We start from the raw sequence: 17,990 nt of genomic DNA on the forward strand, positions 1-17,990 counted from the left end.
CCCCACCCGGCGAGGCCCGCCCGCAGCTCCCGCCGCCGCCTTCCCGCGACCCGGGCGCGGAGGCAGCGTGCCCGGCCCGGCCCGGCCCGACCCCCGCGCCGCGGCGCCGGCAGCTCGAGGCCAGGCGGACTCGCTCGGGGTCCCGCGGCGGCTGGAAGGTGCCAGGACCCTCCCGGCCGACACCGCACAGCCGCTCGGCCGGCCCCCGCCGCGGCCGCGGCGCCCGCTCTGCCCCCCGGGGTTCGGGTCGCCCCCCAGAGCGCAGGCGCCCGGAAGGAACCGCGCTCCCCGCGCGACTTCTCGAGGGCCGGAGGGGCGGGCCCTGGGCGGCGGGCGCCGAGGCCCCGCCCCGCCCGCGCGGGCTGCCGGATTCGCCCCGCCTCCTCGGCGGCGCGGGCCGACCCTCTTCCTCCGGCGCCACTGTCCCGGGCGGCGGCCCTGGTGGCGGGTGGCGCGGCGAGTCTCGCGTGGGAGGCGGCCGGCGCGGGTCCCGGCCCTGCGGAGAGCGCGCCGCGCGCCCCCTCGGCCCCGGGAGCGACGGGCCGCGGAAGTGACGTGTGCGGGAGCAGGAGCTCGTTTGAATCGGTTCCCGGGTGATCCTCGCGCCTGCCGCTGCTCGGCCGCCGCCTCCGCCGCTGAGGGAGGAGCTGCAGCGCGCCGGGCTAGAGGCCTCGCACCGCCCCGGGGGCTGGAGCCGAGGGCGCCGCGCGGAGTCTGCACCTCGGCCCTGAGCCCGGCCGCGGTAGGCGCCGGCGCTGCTGTGTTTTTCTCCTTTCCCCCAATATGGCAGCGGCCGGCGGCGGCGGCGGCGGCGGCGGCGGCGGCGGCGGGCCCTCCGCGGGGACTGGCGAGGACGGCGGAGGCGACGGCTGCAGGACGGTGTACTTGTTTGACCGGCGCGAGAAGGAGTCCGAGCTCGGGGACCGGGTGCTGCAGGTCGAGGAGCGCTCGGACTACACAAGGTTCCGCGCCTCTGTGTGTCAGGTACACGAAGGGGCCGAGGAAGGATGCGCGGGTGGAGTTTGGGTTGGGAGGGGTGACGGGACGCTCAAGTTGCTCACCAAGGGCAATAAACCTGTCACCTGGCCCTAGTTCTGCGGCCTTGGCGTCGCTCTCCCGGGTGCCCGCCATGCCCCTGGCCCGGCGGCTGGAAGCCTCGGGCCGGTCCTAGCCTCGGCCTGGGAGCGCAGAGCCAGCGTCCCCGTGGGCCTCCCCCTGCCCTTTTCCCGGGTCGGGGTGTGGGGGGTGGTTCTCGCTGCCGAGGAGTCCATACCGTAACTGGCCGGTGGCGACCTTAGCACCCTAAGGCCTTAGTACTCTAAACTCATCTTCCAGTAGGGAACGCCGCTTGGGTCTCTTCGCGTGCAACTTTTCAGAAAATAAAGAGCGCAGACTTAGAACCCGATGGCTCTGTTAGGAGGACGGGCGATGGGTCAGAGTTCTGAAATTCCTGCAGTCCATTTACCTCAGGTTCCTGAAATGATACCGTAATTTCCCGGGTCGTCCTGTCAGGGAGGTCTTGTGGGCCGGCCCCGGCAGGGTCCTTCCGTAGTGAGAACACTTGTCCGAGTCCGCTTGGCAGGTGGAGCTGCCCTTCTGCTTTTTCTGAAGCCTTGGCCCTAGGAGAGTTTTAGAACTAACTCGACAGGTGTCTGTGGAACACCAAAGAATGGTGTGTAAGCCTGAGTGTGTGTGTGTGTAGACACTACTATACACATCTGTGATACATGTATCTCCACTTAGTTTGCTTCAAAAATTAACGATGACGGTGTAGGAAGAGCTACTTTGAACTGCGAAGAATTTTATAGGGAGGAGGTGGTGATGGTGCCTGAGCTTTAAAGAAGGGTGGTAGTCCTTCTGCATCCTTAACCACATGAAGTGCCTTTTAAGCGACAAGGAACACTTAGCTTCCAAGGAAAGAGACCTTTGTGTGAAGCATTGTTTTAACTTGATGACGCTCATGATTTAGGACTGTTCTAGACACGGAACTCTGTAGTTGCTGAAATAATTGAAACCGAGACCCATATAATAAAAGGGACTTGACAAGTAAGGATTTTACTTCGTTCACAGCTGTATTCCCAATGTCTAGAACTGTGCCTGGCACGTGGTAAATGTTGAAATGAGAATGAATGTTTGAGTGAAAAGTGTTTAAAGAGTGAAATCATTCTATGCCTGAATATAGCGGATTCCCGTGTACATATGAAAACCGAATGCATGAATGCGCCTCTTTTGTGATGACTGTTTTCCGTTCAAAACCTTACCCCAAAAAAGGGAAACTCTTTATTATTTTTATTGTTAAAAAGATCACATTAAAGAAAATGTGGAACTATAGGGGGAAAAGTAAACCTTTTCTTCACGGTAAAGTTTATAACTACTGGTAGCACTTAGGGTTATTTCTTTGTGGGTACTTACCCCAATTTTTTTTTTTTTGTAGCTGTAATGCATATTTATATGTATATTAATATTGTTGGTTTTCTATTTTAATGCAAGTCTTCATAATCAAAGTTTGAAATGGTTGTTGAGTACCACTTTACATAGCTAAATCCATTTATTTATTATTTATTTATTTATTTATTTATTTATTTATTTATTTATTTATTTATTTATGTCACAGAGAGAGAGAGAGAGAGAGGCAGAGACACAGGCAGAGGGAGAAGCAGGCTCCATGCACTGGGAGCCCGACGTGGGACTCGATCCCGGGTCTCCAGGATCTGCCCTGGGCCAACGGCAGGCGCCAAACCGCTGAGCCACCCAGGGATCCCTCCCTTCTTTTTTTTTTTTTTTAAAGATTTTATATATTCATGACACACACACACACACACGCGCGCGCGCGCGCGCTCGTGCGCAGAAACATGCAGAGACACAGGCAGAAGGAGAAGCAGGCTCCATGCAGGGAGCCCGATGCGGGACTCGATCCCGGGTCTCCAGGATCACACCCTAGGCGGAAGGCAGGCGCGCTAAACTGCTGAGCCACCCAGGGATCCCCCCCAAGTCCCTTCTTTTTTGTGACATTTACATTACTTTCAATTTTAGGTAATGCCATAAATATCTTTGAATACATAGTCTTTTATGTCTTTTATTTTTCTTTAGTTTAGCCTTCTGGAAGTGAAATTCCTCGAAGGTCAGGAATATTTTTAAAGCTCTTGATAGGTATTTTCAGATTGGTTTTCAAAAAAGGTTGTATTAATTTACCCTCCCTCTAGAAAGAAGTTCTCCCGTGAGAAATCTCACTGTGAGATAGGGGAAGTATTATTACAGAAGTGGAAACTCACTTTTGGAGGTGGGTGACTCATTTAAGTCAAATAGATAGTAGTACAGTCTCAAATTAGGATTCAAATTCAGAACCATCGTCTTTCTGTTATACCGCTTTGCCTCAAATGAAGTTGTAATAGGGAACATATATTTCATTCCTTTAGTATTTCTAAAGAGTTTATTTAATTGAGAGAGAGCATGCAAGTGAGCATGAGCCTGGGAGAAAGAAGGGAGAAACCGACTTCATACTGAGCAGGGAGCTAAATGTGGGCCTTGATCCCAGGACCCCATGATCAGGACCTGAGCTGAAGGCAGAGACTTAACCGACTAAGCTACCCAGGTGCCTCATTCCTTCAGTATTTTAATTTGAAAGCCAAGGAAAATATTTCTTTTGACTAATTCCTACTTCCTACTTCCTGCTGGAAGAGAGAAAGGTTAAATTTGATTAAAAGTGAGAAGGAAGAATTAGAAAAAAAATGGAAGGCTAACTTTTTTCAGATAATTTACTTTTTAAAGCATTCATTAGGTTATGTAATTATGTAACCTAATCCCGTAACCTTGTTTCCATTCCTACATGAAGAACTGAATTAAATTACTGAATTAAGTCTAAGGTTATACAGTTACTAAGCAGTGAAACTAGGATTAGAATCTAGGTCTGTTTGATCCTGAAGCTTGTTATTTTCATTAAAAAAACCTCCACAGTGCCCACACTGTTTACTAAAGCCTTCGTTTTCCATGCAAGTGTGTGGGGGAGGGGAGGTAAACTAGTGCATTGAATTAAAGTCTTTCATTAGAATTCAAACCAATACGTGTTTGTAGTGCTAGAAAGTATTATGGATCCCAAACTGTTATTGGGGGAAAGCTCAGTTTGTGGAAAAAAATGGAGCAATCAAGAGGAAGGAAGAAGAAAGAGTTTAAAAAAAGAAAAAGGAGGAAAGAATAGATCTAGAAGAATCCCTTAGACCCGTGATAAGCAGCTGTTGACTCACCTGAACCCTTGTGGCCTTGGGGAATCGAAGATCAGAAGATGATTCCTTTGACTGGTTCTTAAGATCTATCCGGACGTTATGGGGCACCTGGGTAGTCAGTCGGTCAAGCGTCTGCCTTGGGCTCAGGTCATGACCCCGGGGTCCTGGGATCAAGCTTCACATGAGCTCCCTGCTCAGCGGGGAGGCTGCTTCTCCCTCTCCCTCTGCAGCTACCCCTGCTTGTGTGCGCGTGCTCACTCTCGCTCTCTCTCTGTGTCAAATAAATAAAGCCTTTAAAAAAATAAAAAAGATCTATCCAGACATTAAGCCTCAAGTATGCAAACCTTTCCCTCAGTCTCCATTTTTGAGGAAATGCCTACTTTTTCTTTCGTATGGTTTCACTATACCTTGTGACCCCTCCTTTAGCATTTATGCCATTGTACTTAAAAAAAATTCTGTATGCTCCTTGAGGGCAGGAGCCTTACCCAATACTTGGTTTATAGCTGTTCAGTTACATGAATCACTCTTCCTTGGGGGGAAAAAAAAACTTGTACATAGGGTACATATATTAAAAATTCCAGAAGATGAAGGGCAAACCTGGCTGGCTCAATCTGTAGAGCATGTGACTGTTGGTCTTGGGGTTGTGGGCTTGAGCCCCGTGTTGGATGTAGAGATTACTTAAAAATAAAATCTTAAAAAAAAAAATTCCAGAAGAGGAAGAAACATAAAAGTAGATGTAGGAAGGAATAAAATAGTAACCTGAGGAGAGTTAACATATTTTGATAATATCCTACGCCATTGCTGAGCCATGAAATCAGCTTTGAGTTTTTTAGAGGTCAAAACAAAAGGACAGATAATTTATATAAAAACTACAATGTCTGTAAAATGAAAACGTTCCAATTGCTAGTAAAGCAAAGCTTTGACATGAGAAAAATTTCTCCCTAGATTCCTTACAAATCCTGATAAAATGGACAACATTCCTAAAGATAGGAAAGTCGTCTGCTTATTTCCTTTAACACAGGTAGGATATATGTTATTTTGGGTTTTTTTAGAGGTTTCTCACTCAAGTGCACTATGGGGGTTCCTGGTCTGTGAGTGATTTAGGGACAAAATCATTGGCTATGATGTCAAAGATAGATAAATCATTAAAAGCTAGTTTGCAGAGTTTCAGAGCAACTTATTGAAGTATATGGTTTCTGACTTAATCCATTTATCCATTAAAAGCACTTGCAGGGATCCCTGGGTGGTGCAGCGGTTTAGCGCCTGCCTTTGGCCCAGGGCACGATCCTGGAGACCCGAGATCGAATTCCACGTCGGGCTCCCGGTGCATGGAGCCTGCTTCTCCCTCTGCCTGTGTCTCTGCCTCTCTCTCTCTCTCTCTGTGACTATCATAAATAAATAAAAATAAAAAAATAAAAATAAAAAAAAATAAAAGCTCTTGCATCTGTTTTACCAATTAACCCCAAAAAAGATGGGACCAAAGTATTCTTATAAATATGAAAAAAAAAAAAAAAAACCTAATCAAGACTCTTGCCCAGATAGAGTGTTATCCTGCTTTCATACAGGGAAAGGCAGAGGAAGTATATCTGTATTCAAGACCAGGTTAATACAGAAACATGGAAGACTTTAATTTATGTCTGATAAGATAGAATTTAGACTAAAAATATGGAGAAAGGGATCCCTGGGTGACGCAGTGGTTTAGCGCCTGCCTTTGGCCCAGGGCACGATCCTGGAGACCCGGGATCGAATCCCACGTCGGGCTCCCGGTGCATGGAGCCTGCTTCTCCCTCTGCCTGTGTCTCTGCCTCTCTCTCTCTCTCTCTGTGTGACTATCATAAATTAAAAAAAAAAAAATTTATATATATATATATATGGAGAAAGGTTTGCCATCTTGAATAAAAGCATAATGTATAATGTAAAAAGATTTAATTTGTATTTGTCAAATATCAAAGCTTTTAAATATTTAGAAAAATTAGATTTATAGGTAAAGAAAAAGGTTAGTATCTTAATTGAATAATAACAGATTAATGGAGAAGACTGTATGGAATAATTAGATATAAATACAGGTATATGTAGATCTTAATTCAGCTTGGCATATAATTTTTCAGTAACTAAGAACAAATTTTGTTTTTGGGATGCATAAGCACATGATCTAATAATTGGGACACTGTAGTAATAAAGTAGTACTAGCTAAAAAGAGACTCATTGCACAAAACCTAAAAAAAGTTCTGTAAAAAGAGTTTTTATTTATTAAACAAGTACAGTTTTATTCCCCATCAGTTTATATCCATAACTTCATTTCTGTAGGATGAAATTGCATGGAAGATGGTATCTTTAAATTTAGTAAAATACTAAAGTATTTACTCGGGATCGCTTTTCAATATAGTTGTACTGATTTTCAGTCTTCTCAGCAGTGTTTAAAGTCCAACTGCCTTACATGGAGGCCTATATAGTATCAGAACTTAAAAATTTCCCAGCCTCGTGGGAATGATAAGTTATTTTAATGGCTCTAACAAGTGAAGATGAGCATCTTTTCATATTTTCTATTTTTTTCCTTTATGGCTTGTACTTTTTTATATATTTTCAGAAATCGTTTTCTCTACTCAAAATTATTCCTCTATGTATTCCTCTAAAATTTTGAGTTACTCAGTGTCTTTAATTCTTTTGGAATTTCTTTTTGTATATGTTGGGATGGGGATTTTATTTTACCTATTTTTATGCAGTTAATTAGCTGTTTTAATTACATTCTTTTTGCCACGATCTCCATGTATATATATGTGGATCTATTTCAGGGTCCACTGGTCTGTTGTAGTATATTTTATGTTACAATTTTTTTTTAATAAAAAGCTTCAAACATATATAGACAGTAGTATAATGAACGCACATTAACTCATTGTCCATATTCAGCCATTACCAAGTATTTACCACACAAGCATCATTTTGTCATATTCCAGTTCTTTGCTGGAATATGATTCACTTTGCTCCTATGTATTTCACATGCATTTCTGTGATCATACCATCAAAATTAACATCATAAAATATTTTGTAATAGCTTAGTCCATATTCAGATATAGCCTGTCTCAGAATGTCTTTTTATAGTTGGTTTATTTAAATCAAGATTCCAACAGAGTCCTGAAATGTTGAATTTGTTTTTTTATGCACTTTGTCCCTTAAGATGTAGAGTGTTTGAACAAAACCCTCTTCCCTCAATCTCTTTATTTCTCCTGACGTTGGCCTTTTGAAGAAATTAAGTAGGTTTTTCTTAAATAGTGCACATTTTGGATTTGTCTGTGCTCCTTTATGGTGCAGCTCGTTCTATCTCCATATATTCTGTAAACAAGTTATTTTTAAAGGTTTATTTTTTCTTTTTTTTCTTTTTAAAGTTTTATAAACAAAATTTAGGTTCAACTTCTTTGAGGTATGGAAGCAAAGAATACTTTATAGGTGGTGCTGGTACTTCATGTTACATCGTATCAATTCCCCCCACCCTTAGCAGTGCTAGGATCATATTAGCGGAATTGAGGTAGTTTCAGCTGGATTCCTCCATAATAAAAGTTTGGGCTGACGGTTCACCTACCGAAGGTAATATTCTGATTGTCATTCCTCTTTATTAGCTAGAATTCTCTAAAGAACAACTTTGCCTCATCAAGTAGAGCCACTTGGTTACCCTTAACTACAGTTGGTATAAAAAAACAGGATAAATGCTTTATTTTTTCCCTTCAATTAATGTTCAGTAAGGAGTTGGTGCCTTAATTAGTTTTAGTAGGAACCAATCAGGTTTAGTGTAGCTATTAAAGATTTGGGTATCATTAGTCTAGATTTTTTTTTTTTTTTTTTAGTTGTCTTTGGTGGTAAGATTGGTCTAAGTTTAGTTCATCATTACCTGAAGCAGAAGTTGATCCTTTCACTTAACTGTACATTGTTGTTTAAATTTAGAAAGAGCATGTCTTTTAATTTTAAAGATATATAAAATTTTAATGAAAATGTTAATTCATTTTTCTAATTCTTATTTCTTGATTAGTTTTAAAATCTCAGTTTTTTTGCGTTGATTGGTCATTAATTTATATTTTCTCCTTTTGATCGTGACTTATTACTCTTTCTCTGTTGGTTTTCATCTTGTTTTATGAAGGCTTTTTGCTTCCTAAGGATGCTCTTTCTCTTGTTGCAGTTCCCTCTCATAATTTCTAATTTGCCTTAATTTTTAAAAGTTATTCTTTTGGAAGGGGTTATAATAGATAAAAAGATTCTTTAATACAGAAAATCCTGCATAGCATGGCGGTCCTTACCTTAGTGTTATAAAATACTAACCTCTATTTTTTCCAGTACTTTTGTTTTTATGTATTTAAATATTTAATCTGTATGAACATAAACTTATTTGCTTCAAGTAAGTTTACTTATGTATTGACATGAAATAGCATGCCTTTTGCCTAGGAGGCCTTGTTCATATTAAAACCCTTTAGAAAATGTTCCACCTAATCATCACATTCCTAGGTGCCCTATATCTGACTAGCAGAAAAAAACGCTAATGAACAAATAGGTAATTAATAGATAGAACTATGCTTAATTATGCAAAGGAAAAATTTTAAGGTACCAAGACTTAACATTTCTTAGGCATATGTAGTAACTTACAAGATTATGATATACTATCAATATTTTCCTATTCTTATAAACTTGAATAACATTTATTTCCTTTGTATACTACTTTTTGTGTAATAATTGATTTTGTTCCTGTTATTTTGGGTAGACACTTGGCATTTCACCTGAAGAGAAATTTGTTATTACAACAACAAGTAGGAAAGAAATTACCTGTGATAATTTTGGTAAGCAGTGTTTAATTGATATCTTTATATTTTTTTTATATCTTTATATTAAATATGTTCTAGTACATCATAGGACAATAATGATTTCATTACTCAGATAAGTATCTAAAACTGTTGGTAATTTTGGTTACTGTCTTGGGATGGAGAGGGAAACGGACTATATGCACACAGTTTGTGCAGACGTCATATTTTTTTCCTTTTTTTTTTTTTGATTATTTATTTTAGAGAGCACACGCTTGCTGGGGGTAGGGGGAGGAAGAACAGAGGTCAGAGGGGAGAATCTCCAGCCGACTTCCCACAGAGCATGGAGCCTGATGTGGGCTAGGTCTCACTATCCTGAGATCATGACCTGAGCTGAAGCCAAGAGTCTGATGCTTAGCCGACTGAGCCACACAAGCACCCCAAGGTCATATTTTCAAACAAGATTATAGATAGATAGTTATCAGTTCTGCAGCCCCAGAAGATGAGATGTGCAACACCTGGCCACAGTTCTTTTACGTGGGCCTTCAAGAAGTTAATTCTCACAAACTTGAATTCTTCCATTATCTTTTTTTATCCAGTTAGATCCCAGGATCTGCCAGATTTTCATGTGTGATTCCTTTTGAATTTAATCCTACTTCTACATTCATGTTAATGCCACTCTAATGTAGTTCATCATATTATTTCCTGTGATAGTTTAACTTACTAAGAATTGAGTGTTTCAGATGAGTGGAAGTATTTGGGCCTATTCCAATATTACTATTCTTAATAAAACACAACTGAATTTATAGAAAGATCCATTGTTTGAGGGTTTGCATGTACCATCTTTAAAGATATCTTAGGGATACAATTTGCATATTCAAAATTATAAATTCATTGTGTTTCTGACACTAGTGTAGCACTTTAAGATATTACTTCTTAATTACAGATGACACTGTTAAAGATGGAGTCACTCTATACCTGCTACAGTCAGTCAATCAGCTACTACTAACAGCTACAAAAGAACGAATTGACTTCCTACCTCACTATGATACACTGGTTAAAAGTGGCATGTATGAATATTATGCAAGTGAAGGACAAAATCCTTTGCGTAAGTATTTATACTAATTTCAACAACTATTGCTGACTTTTATCCCTTGACCACATGCACATTCCTTCACTGTTTAAAAATTTTCTTTCTACTTTATTCGAAGATTATAACCAGTCACTGTATACTTCCTTATTTCAACTTCTTCATCACAGTATGTTTCTTTTTCTAAGTCATCTTCAGAGTAATGATACCTCTCCTTTAAAACTAATCTAGTATAATAATCCATTCCATTTTAACTCATAAGAAATGTACTTATAAAAAAAAAAAAAGAAATGTACTTATATATCTTTTCATCTTCTGTATACACCAGTTTATCTATCCTGGCCTCCTGTAGATGTCTCCCAATTGAGAAAATATTTTTTTACCTTGCAAACTTGTATAGCTGAACTATACCAGTAAGTGGTCTGTGTTCTGGTCTCCGTTTCTTTATTATTTCTTTCCACCTTTACTTCTCACAAGTTTTTATCCTACCTTTGAACTCTTTGCTGGTGATCTTTACCAATCAGTTGATTTAGAGAATCTTTTCTGTCTGGACCCTGCCAAAATGTTTTATACTGTTGAATGTTTATTATAAACTTTCTTATTAAAAATATTTTTTTACAGTATATGCATTATAGTTTGTAGGAAATTAGATAAGCAGAAAGAACATTAAAGAACATCATATCTCTACCACCCAGATAGAACCACCACTTACACTTTTGGTGTTTATCATTTTAAACCTTCTTGTATGTTTTTTTCACTTTTAATGGTTTTATATGGAGCATATTTCTTTAGTCTACTTTTTTGTTTAAAATAAAATGAATAGCTTAAATGCTTAAATATATGTCAATGTATATTTGTTTTTAGTGTTTACAAACTATATAATAGAAATTTCTTTGAACAGTGTTCTTTGAGACATTTAGGTTGTTTTTAGTCTTTTTTGTTGTTAAACATGACTGAATATTTTTTGTCTAAACTGTACACATCCTCACCTTAAGTACTGGTTTTATTATCAGCCGCTTTGCCAAGTTCTGTATGAATATTATATCATTTAATCCTTAATCCTATGTGGTGACTAATGTTACATAATGACCCTAGTTTGCAGAAGAAACTTGAGGCTAAGAGATTTTAGGTAGCTTGAGAAAGGCCACCCTGGTAGTAAGTGTTAGAGCCAGGATTTGAACCCTAGCAGAGAAATTACAGAGCTTGAACCCTAGCAGAGGAACTACATAATTTGAAGTCTACTTGTTGCCCCTGATACTGTTCCTTATATACAAAAAAGCTCCCATCTTACTTCTCCCATCTTAAAAACATCATATTCTTTTAGCAGCTACTGCCCAGTTTTTTTACTCCTATTTCTAGCAGAATTCCTCAAAAGAGTTGATTGTATTTACTAACAACAGTGATGCTCCACTTCCCATTCTCTCTTATTTGCTTTCTTGTACTTACTCTCTGAGGGTCACTGGTGGCTAAATCCAGTGATCAGTTTTCAGTTCCCATTTTACTCACGGTATTGACACAGTTTATCATTTTTCTTCTTTGATAAAATAATCTTCACTTAGGTTTTGAGAAACCATACTCTGTTTTGTTTCTACCTCATTGGCTGGCTTCTTTCTGTTCTTCCCATCTTTTTCTTTAATTGAGATTTAATTGCTCTGCCTTCTCAACCTTCTTAATATTGAAGTGCCTCGGGATCCCTCGGTGGCGCAGCGGTTTGGCGACTGTCTTTGGCCCGGGGCGTGATCCTGGAGACCCGGGATCAAATCCCACGTCAGGCTCCCAGTGCATGGAGCCTGCTTCTCCCTCTGCCTGTGTCTCTGCCTCTCTCTCTCTCTCTCTGTGTGACTATCATAAATTAAAAAAAAAAAAAAAAGTCCCAATAGTTCATTAAAAAAAAAAAGAAATTGAAGTGCCTCATGGCTTAGACTTTGGTCCCTTATCTTCTCTTAGGTCCTTAGTGATTGTGTCCAATATTATGCTTCTAAATACCATCTTTATGGCAGTGACTCCTCAGTGGAGGTGATAGAAATGGTAGTCTTTTTTTTTAAGATTTTATTTATCCACTTAGCATACGAGCGAGAGAAGGGGTAGAGGGAGAGGGACAGAGAATCTCAAGCAGATTCCACACTGGCTGTGGAGCTCACCGCAAGGCTATATCTAATGACCCTGAGATCATGACATCAGTTAAAATCAAGAGTTGGATGCTTAACTGACTCAGCCACCCAGACACCCCAGAAATGCTCATTTTTAGTCAAATATTGAAAATAATGCCAGACTTACCTCCTGAATTCCAATTTTGTCTATCCAACTGCCCATGTGGTATCTCTACTAGATTAACTTAAGATGGGAACCTGATTGGTTCACTGAATCCTAACTACACATAATTTTCCAATCCAAATTGATTATTGTTCTTTTCTTTCAGTTGCTTAGGCCAAAAATCAAATTGATTCTTCTTTGTCTGATACTTTTCATTCAGTCTGTCAGAAAATCCTGTTGGCACTATCTTCAATGTCTATATAGAAATGACAGTTTCTTACCACTTTTGTTTCTAAAACCTGATCTTGAGGAATCATCACCTAGATTATATAGTAGACTCTTAATTAATCTCTCTTTTTATACCTGTCCACATAATGTTTGTGAAGTCAGATATGTTACTCTTCTATAGTAAAAACACTGATGGCTTCCCATTTCACTGGGAATAAAAGCCAGAGTCTTAATAATTATCTCTTTATCCATTACCTTCTCAACAAAATTTAACCTTGATCACCCTGCTTAAGATTGCAGCTGTGTTCCCTCAATGACTTTACTGTTATTTGATCTCTTTTTTCCCCCCTCTCACTCTTTTCTCCATTACATATACCACCATTTGTTAATTATGATTGTATTGCATTTTTATTGTATTGTATGATTGCATTGATTTTCCATCTTTCTCGTCATTTTCCATCTTTCTAAATAGGAGGTTAACTCTACAAGAACAGGATTCTTGTCTGTTTGTTCTGTTCCTAGAATAATACTTGAAAATAAGTTTTTAAATATTTGCATATTTAATGAATCTTTAATTCTTTCTCTGGGGATAGATTTTTAAATGTGTAACCATGGAGTCAATAGGTAGGTTCATTTTTAAGACTTTTGATGTAGATTAATTACCTTCCAGATTGTTGTACCAGTTTTCATCCCTGTTGTCATTATATGAACAAGCAGAAAATCTCCCTGTTTAACCCCTTCCTTTGATTACTGTGATTTTGCACTACATTCCTAGGTCTTTCCCTGCTTTTATTTCATTTGCCTTTAATGGTGCTTTTGGTTATTCGTGACCATATGGTGGATATTTCAAGTCACATTGCTCTTTTTTTAATACTTTTAATGTGCTGATCCAAGGTTTAACTATTCTGTCAGAGAAGCAAAAATTCTTGAGTCTGGCCATTTTTATTCTCTTAAGCCTGGTATCTGTTCTCCCTCCCTATGGAACACTTCTACTCATTGAGCTTGATACAGTGTTAGGGTATCACATCTAAAATGGAATGTTTTTTTTTCTTCCTCTCTGAATTTTCCCTTTATGAGAAATGTGACCATTTATCCAGTCTTTTTAGAGGAAAGACTCAAAACTATCTTGGATTTCTCTTTCTGTGTGTGTGTGTGGGGGGGGGGGCTTAATTTTATATCTAAGTTGATACCAAATTCTAATAATTTCTTCCCTTCAAATTTCTTTTAACTCTTTTTTGCCTCCGATTTCTTAACAGTGTCCCTCCCATTTCCTACAATGTCTCTTCTCCCATTTTCTACACTTACCTACCATTGGCCAAATCCTTATATCTGATTTGTAGTAACTTCTTTCTAGTTTATAAGCAGTGTTCAGAGTGTGGAATGCTTGCTGGGGTGCTACTCTATGGATTAATTACAGTGTTAGTTGGGTTACACTTCAGTAGAAGTAAGAGACATAAATTTGGTGTGTTCTCCTCTTTAAGAAAATAAAAGCAGGAAATAATTTGAGTAATGACCTTAAAGAAAGAATATTAGTTAATAATACAGAGCCAGTGATAAGTTGAGTATCAAGTTGGTTGTGTAGTAGGAAATAATTAGCAATTTTGTGTCAGTTAGAAACATCCTGCCATTTGACAGGTTGCCATTAATCATATGATATCTATATATAAGTTCTTAATAGACATTTTTATAGTTGCTTTATATTTGCAACCCCTGCCCCGCCCCATCTCTAAATGTGTTCACTTTTGACTTGTGCATGATGTATTACATACCACGAACTAGTATTTGATTTTATGGTTATGGTCTTCTGTTTGTCTTCTGTCTGTATGTCTGTCTTTAGATTATAAACTCCTTGAAGCCAGGAATCATGGCTGGCTGACTCATGCCGTGTAGTACCTTACAAGTACTGGTTGATGACTGCTTTTTTATGCTGGTGGTGATTGGTGATGATGCCTTTATTTTGTATTATATCATTAGGATCAGGATAATACTTTAATTCTAGCTCTTTGGAAAATAAAAGTGATGTCTTAAGGTACTTCAGAGTTTCTTCTACTTTGAACTTTTAAGTGAAGTGTTTGGGAAGGAAAAGTTAAGCAGTAATGTCTTCTTATTGTCTTCCAGCATTTGCTCTTGCAGAATTAATTGACAATTCATTGTCTGCTACTTCTAGAAACACTGGTATTAGAAGAATACAGATCAAATTGGTAAGATAATAATACTATAAAGAAATTTAACTTTCCCTTTTATAAAAGTACTACAAGTTGGTTGTAGAAATTAGAAAACTAAAAATAGAAATAATTATCTGATGTCTTTTCAATATTAAAATTTTTATGTGCCCTTTTTTCTATAAATATGTATACATGTATGTGTGATCATAGGGTACATTTTGGTTTTTTTGTGATCTACCTTCCCTTGGCGTTACAATATAGACATTTGCCATATCATGAATATTCTTTTTTTTTTTTAAGATTTTATTTATTTATTCATGAGAGACACAGAGAGAAAGAGAGGCAGAGACACAGGCAGAGGGAGAAGCAGGCTCCATGCAGGAAGTCCAACGTGGGACTCGATCCCGGGTCTCCAGGATCACGCCCTGGGCTGAAGGCGGTGCTAAACTGCTCAGCCACCTGGGCTGCCCTATCATGAATATTCTGCAGTGTAATGTTCCATTGCTATAGTTTAATTTGTTGACTGTATTATAAATTATGTATATTTTGTTGAAGATTTAGATTTTTTTCTACATTTTTGTCATTGTAAGCAATGCTGGCATGAACATCCTTATAGGTCTTTGTATATGTCTCTAATTAGTTCCTTAAGCTAAAATCTAAGAAATTGAATTTCTGGATTAAAGGACATGAAGAATTCTAAGGCCTTTGATTTATATAGTATCTTTTAGTAAATTGTAATACATTTACACTTACACCAGCAGTGTATGAGTGAGCCCATTTAATTCTTTAATTTTTAACTTTATATATTTTTGATAATGATTTGACTTTTCCTGTCTTTTTGAACTTATTTTGCAGCTTTTTGATGAAACACAAGGAAAACCCGCTGTTGCAGTGATAGATAATGGAAGAGGAATGACCTCTAAACAGCTTAACAACTGGGCCGTGTATAGGTTGTCAAAATTCACAAGGCAAGGTGACTTTGAAAGGTTAGAAAACTTTACTCACTTTTTGATGGGCAACTGGGAATTTTAATAAGGGCTTATAAGAACTCTTAATATTTCTTTAGTTGTACATGGTGTGTTGGAGGTTGACATTATCAGTATATATATTATCACCACATATACTTAGATTTTTTTTACATAATATGTTTATTATCGATAGAGACAGTCAAAACTACATAATATTATGTTCTTCCAATTCTTTTTGCATTTCCTAAGATACGTAGGGGTTATCATGATATCTTAAGTACTTTGGAACTTTCCCCCTTTCCTTACTAAAGTTTGATGAGAGCTGTTTGGCTCCTAGAGCAGTAGGATGGTTTTATTTTTTAATTTTTTTTTAAAGATTTTAATTATCCATGAGAGACACAGAGACATAGGCAGAGGGAGAAGCAGGCTCCCTATGGGGAGCCCGATGCAGGACTTGATCCCAGGACCCCAGGATCATGACCTGAGCCAAAGGCAGACACTCAACCCCTGAACCACCCAGGCTCCCAGTAGGATGGTTTTATTTTTTTATTTTATTTTTTAATTCTATTTATTTATTCATGAGAGACAGAGAGGGGGTGGGGGGCAATGGGAGAAATAGGCTGCATGCAGGGAGCCCGATGTGGGACTTGATCCCAGGTCTCCAGGATCACGCCCTGGGCAGAAGGCAGCGCTAAGCTGCTGAGCTACCTGGGCTACCTAGGATGGTTTTAAACTAAGCTTTAGAAATCATCTGATGCCACTTGCAAAGTATCTAAATGAACCACGTTTGTTCTCTTGACCTCTCTGTTGCTTTTCTTTTTCTTCTTTTTTTAAAGATTTTATTTATTTGAGAGAGAAAGTGGGGAGAGGAGCAGAGGGAGAGGGACAAATAGACTGCACTGAGTGCAGAGCCCAATACAGGGCTCAATCCCATGACCCTGAGACCATGACCTGAACCGAAATCTAGAGTTGGGGACTCAACCAACTGAGCCACCCAGGCACCATTCAGAGCTCTGCTTTATAGAATATTCATAGCTGTTAGGGAATAGAGTCTAGTCAGAAGTTTTGTATCAGAATATGCTTGTAGAAAGTACCTGAATGAGGATGCCATAGAGGAAATAAAATATACTGGAAGTTGTGAGGAATATAAAGATTCAGGTCTTTGGGATATTAACTGAATTCCAGTGAGAGCTGTTTTTAGCTATGTCATGTACTTCAGGTAACATACTTTGGAAGAATATGTTGGTATTCTTATTAAGCAATATTTGTTTATGTCTTGTTTAGCTCTTTATTATGTTAAAGAGAATCACCCAAATTTAAGGATTAATCTTAACAAAGTTAAAAATTAATATAGTTAGCACATATGCCTTCTTGTTTCTGTAATTTCAACACCCACAGAGTTTTTTTCTTTGTTTTTTTTTTTTTAAGAGGTGGCTTGCTTTCTTTCTTTCTTTCTTTCTTTCTTTCTTTCTTTCTTTCTTTCTTTCTTTCTTTCTCTTTCTTTCAGATTTTATTTATTCATGAGAGAGAGAGAGAGAGAGAGGCAGAGACACAGGCAGAGGCAGAAGCAGGCTCCATGCAGGGAGCCCGATGTGGGACTCGATCCTGGGGCCTCAGGATCACGCCCTGGGCCAAAGGCAAGCGCTAAACTGCTGGGCCACCGGGGCTGCCCACCCAGAGTTTTTATCGAATTTGTAAAGACTTACAATGTCATAGTAAGAGGCACTATAATGAAGAAGGGCTCTGAAATCATTTGGCCTGGTTTGAATCTAGCCTTAATAATTCTGTGACATTGGTTAAGGTATTTTACTTCTCTGAGTTTCAGTTTACATATCTGTAAAATGTGGATAATACCTCATAAGGTTTTGTGTAAACCACATGAATGAATTCTTAAATTGTATGAAATCCTTAGGATAGGGTATAGTAAGACATCAGTAAATATAAGCTATATAAGCTATTATATTAGTTACTACTCTCTTATTCTTAGCTTCAAACTTCTACAGCCATTCTTTTTCATTATATTCGCAAGTATGTGCCACTTTAAGGATTTATAAAATATCTATAGAGAAGGCAAAGACCACTGTCTTTTATAGCCTTAGGATAGAAGTTAGCATGTAGTAGAAATTATCAGGTGGTAGATTGGCAGCTTAGAAAAATGTCTTAAATGAAATGGAAGATAAAGAAGTGCTATTTATAATGTTAATCTTAACCGAATTAATGGGACATGGACTTTGATTTTTCTCTAGGTCTTAGCACAGCCTAAACCTTTAAACTTTAATGTTAGG

The 17,990-nt window shown here is 39.1% G+C and overlaps 1 protein-coding gene across 13 annotated transcripts in view; it reads left to right on the forward strand.

Annotated features, from left to right (window-relative positions):
* The first annotated feature begins 403 nt into the window (after positions 1-403).
* The window catches only part of SMCHD1 (structural maintenance of chromosomes flexible hinge domain containing 1), a 146,596-nt gene continuing 129,009 nt past the window's right edge, over positions 404-17,990 (forward strand). For 10 of the 13 annotated variants that reach the window (XR_007411638.1, XR_007411639.1, XR_007411640.1 and 7 more), the window contains exons 1-5: positions 409-984; positions 8,965-9,040; positions 9,948-10,109; positions 14,691-14,773; positions 15,593-15,723. Coding sequence is in view for 6 of the 13 variants with exons in the window: in XM_025429383.3 (XP_025285168.2) it covers positions 784-984; positions 8,965-9,040; positions 9,948-10,109; positions 14,691-14,773; positions 15,593-15,723 (653 nt within the window). In the remaining 7 variants the exon portion in view is untranslated. Of the gene's footprint in view, positions 985-8,964; positions 9,041-9,947; positions 10,110-14,690; positions 14,774-15,592; positions 15,724-17,990 lie in introns of all 13 variants that reach the window. The other 3 variants (XM_049111828.1, XM_049111826.1, XM_025429382.3) reach the window with 3 other exon arrangements.

Source organism: Canis lupus, chromosome 7, assembly GCF_003254725.2.
Source record: "Canis lupus dingo isolate Sandy chromosome 7, ASM325472v2, whole genome shotgun sequence".
Lineage (NCBI taxonomy): Eukaryota > Metazoa > Chordata > Mammalia > Carnivora > Canidae > Canis > Canis lupus.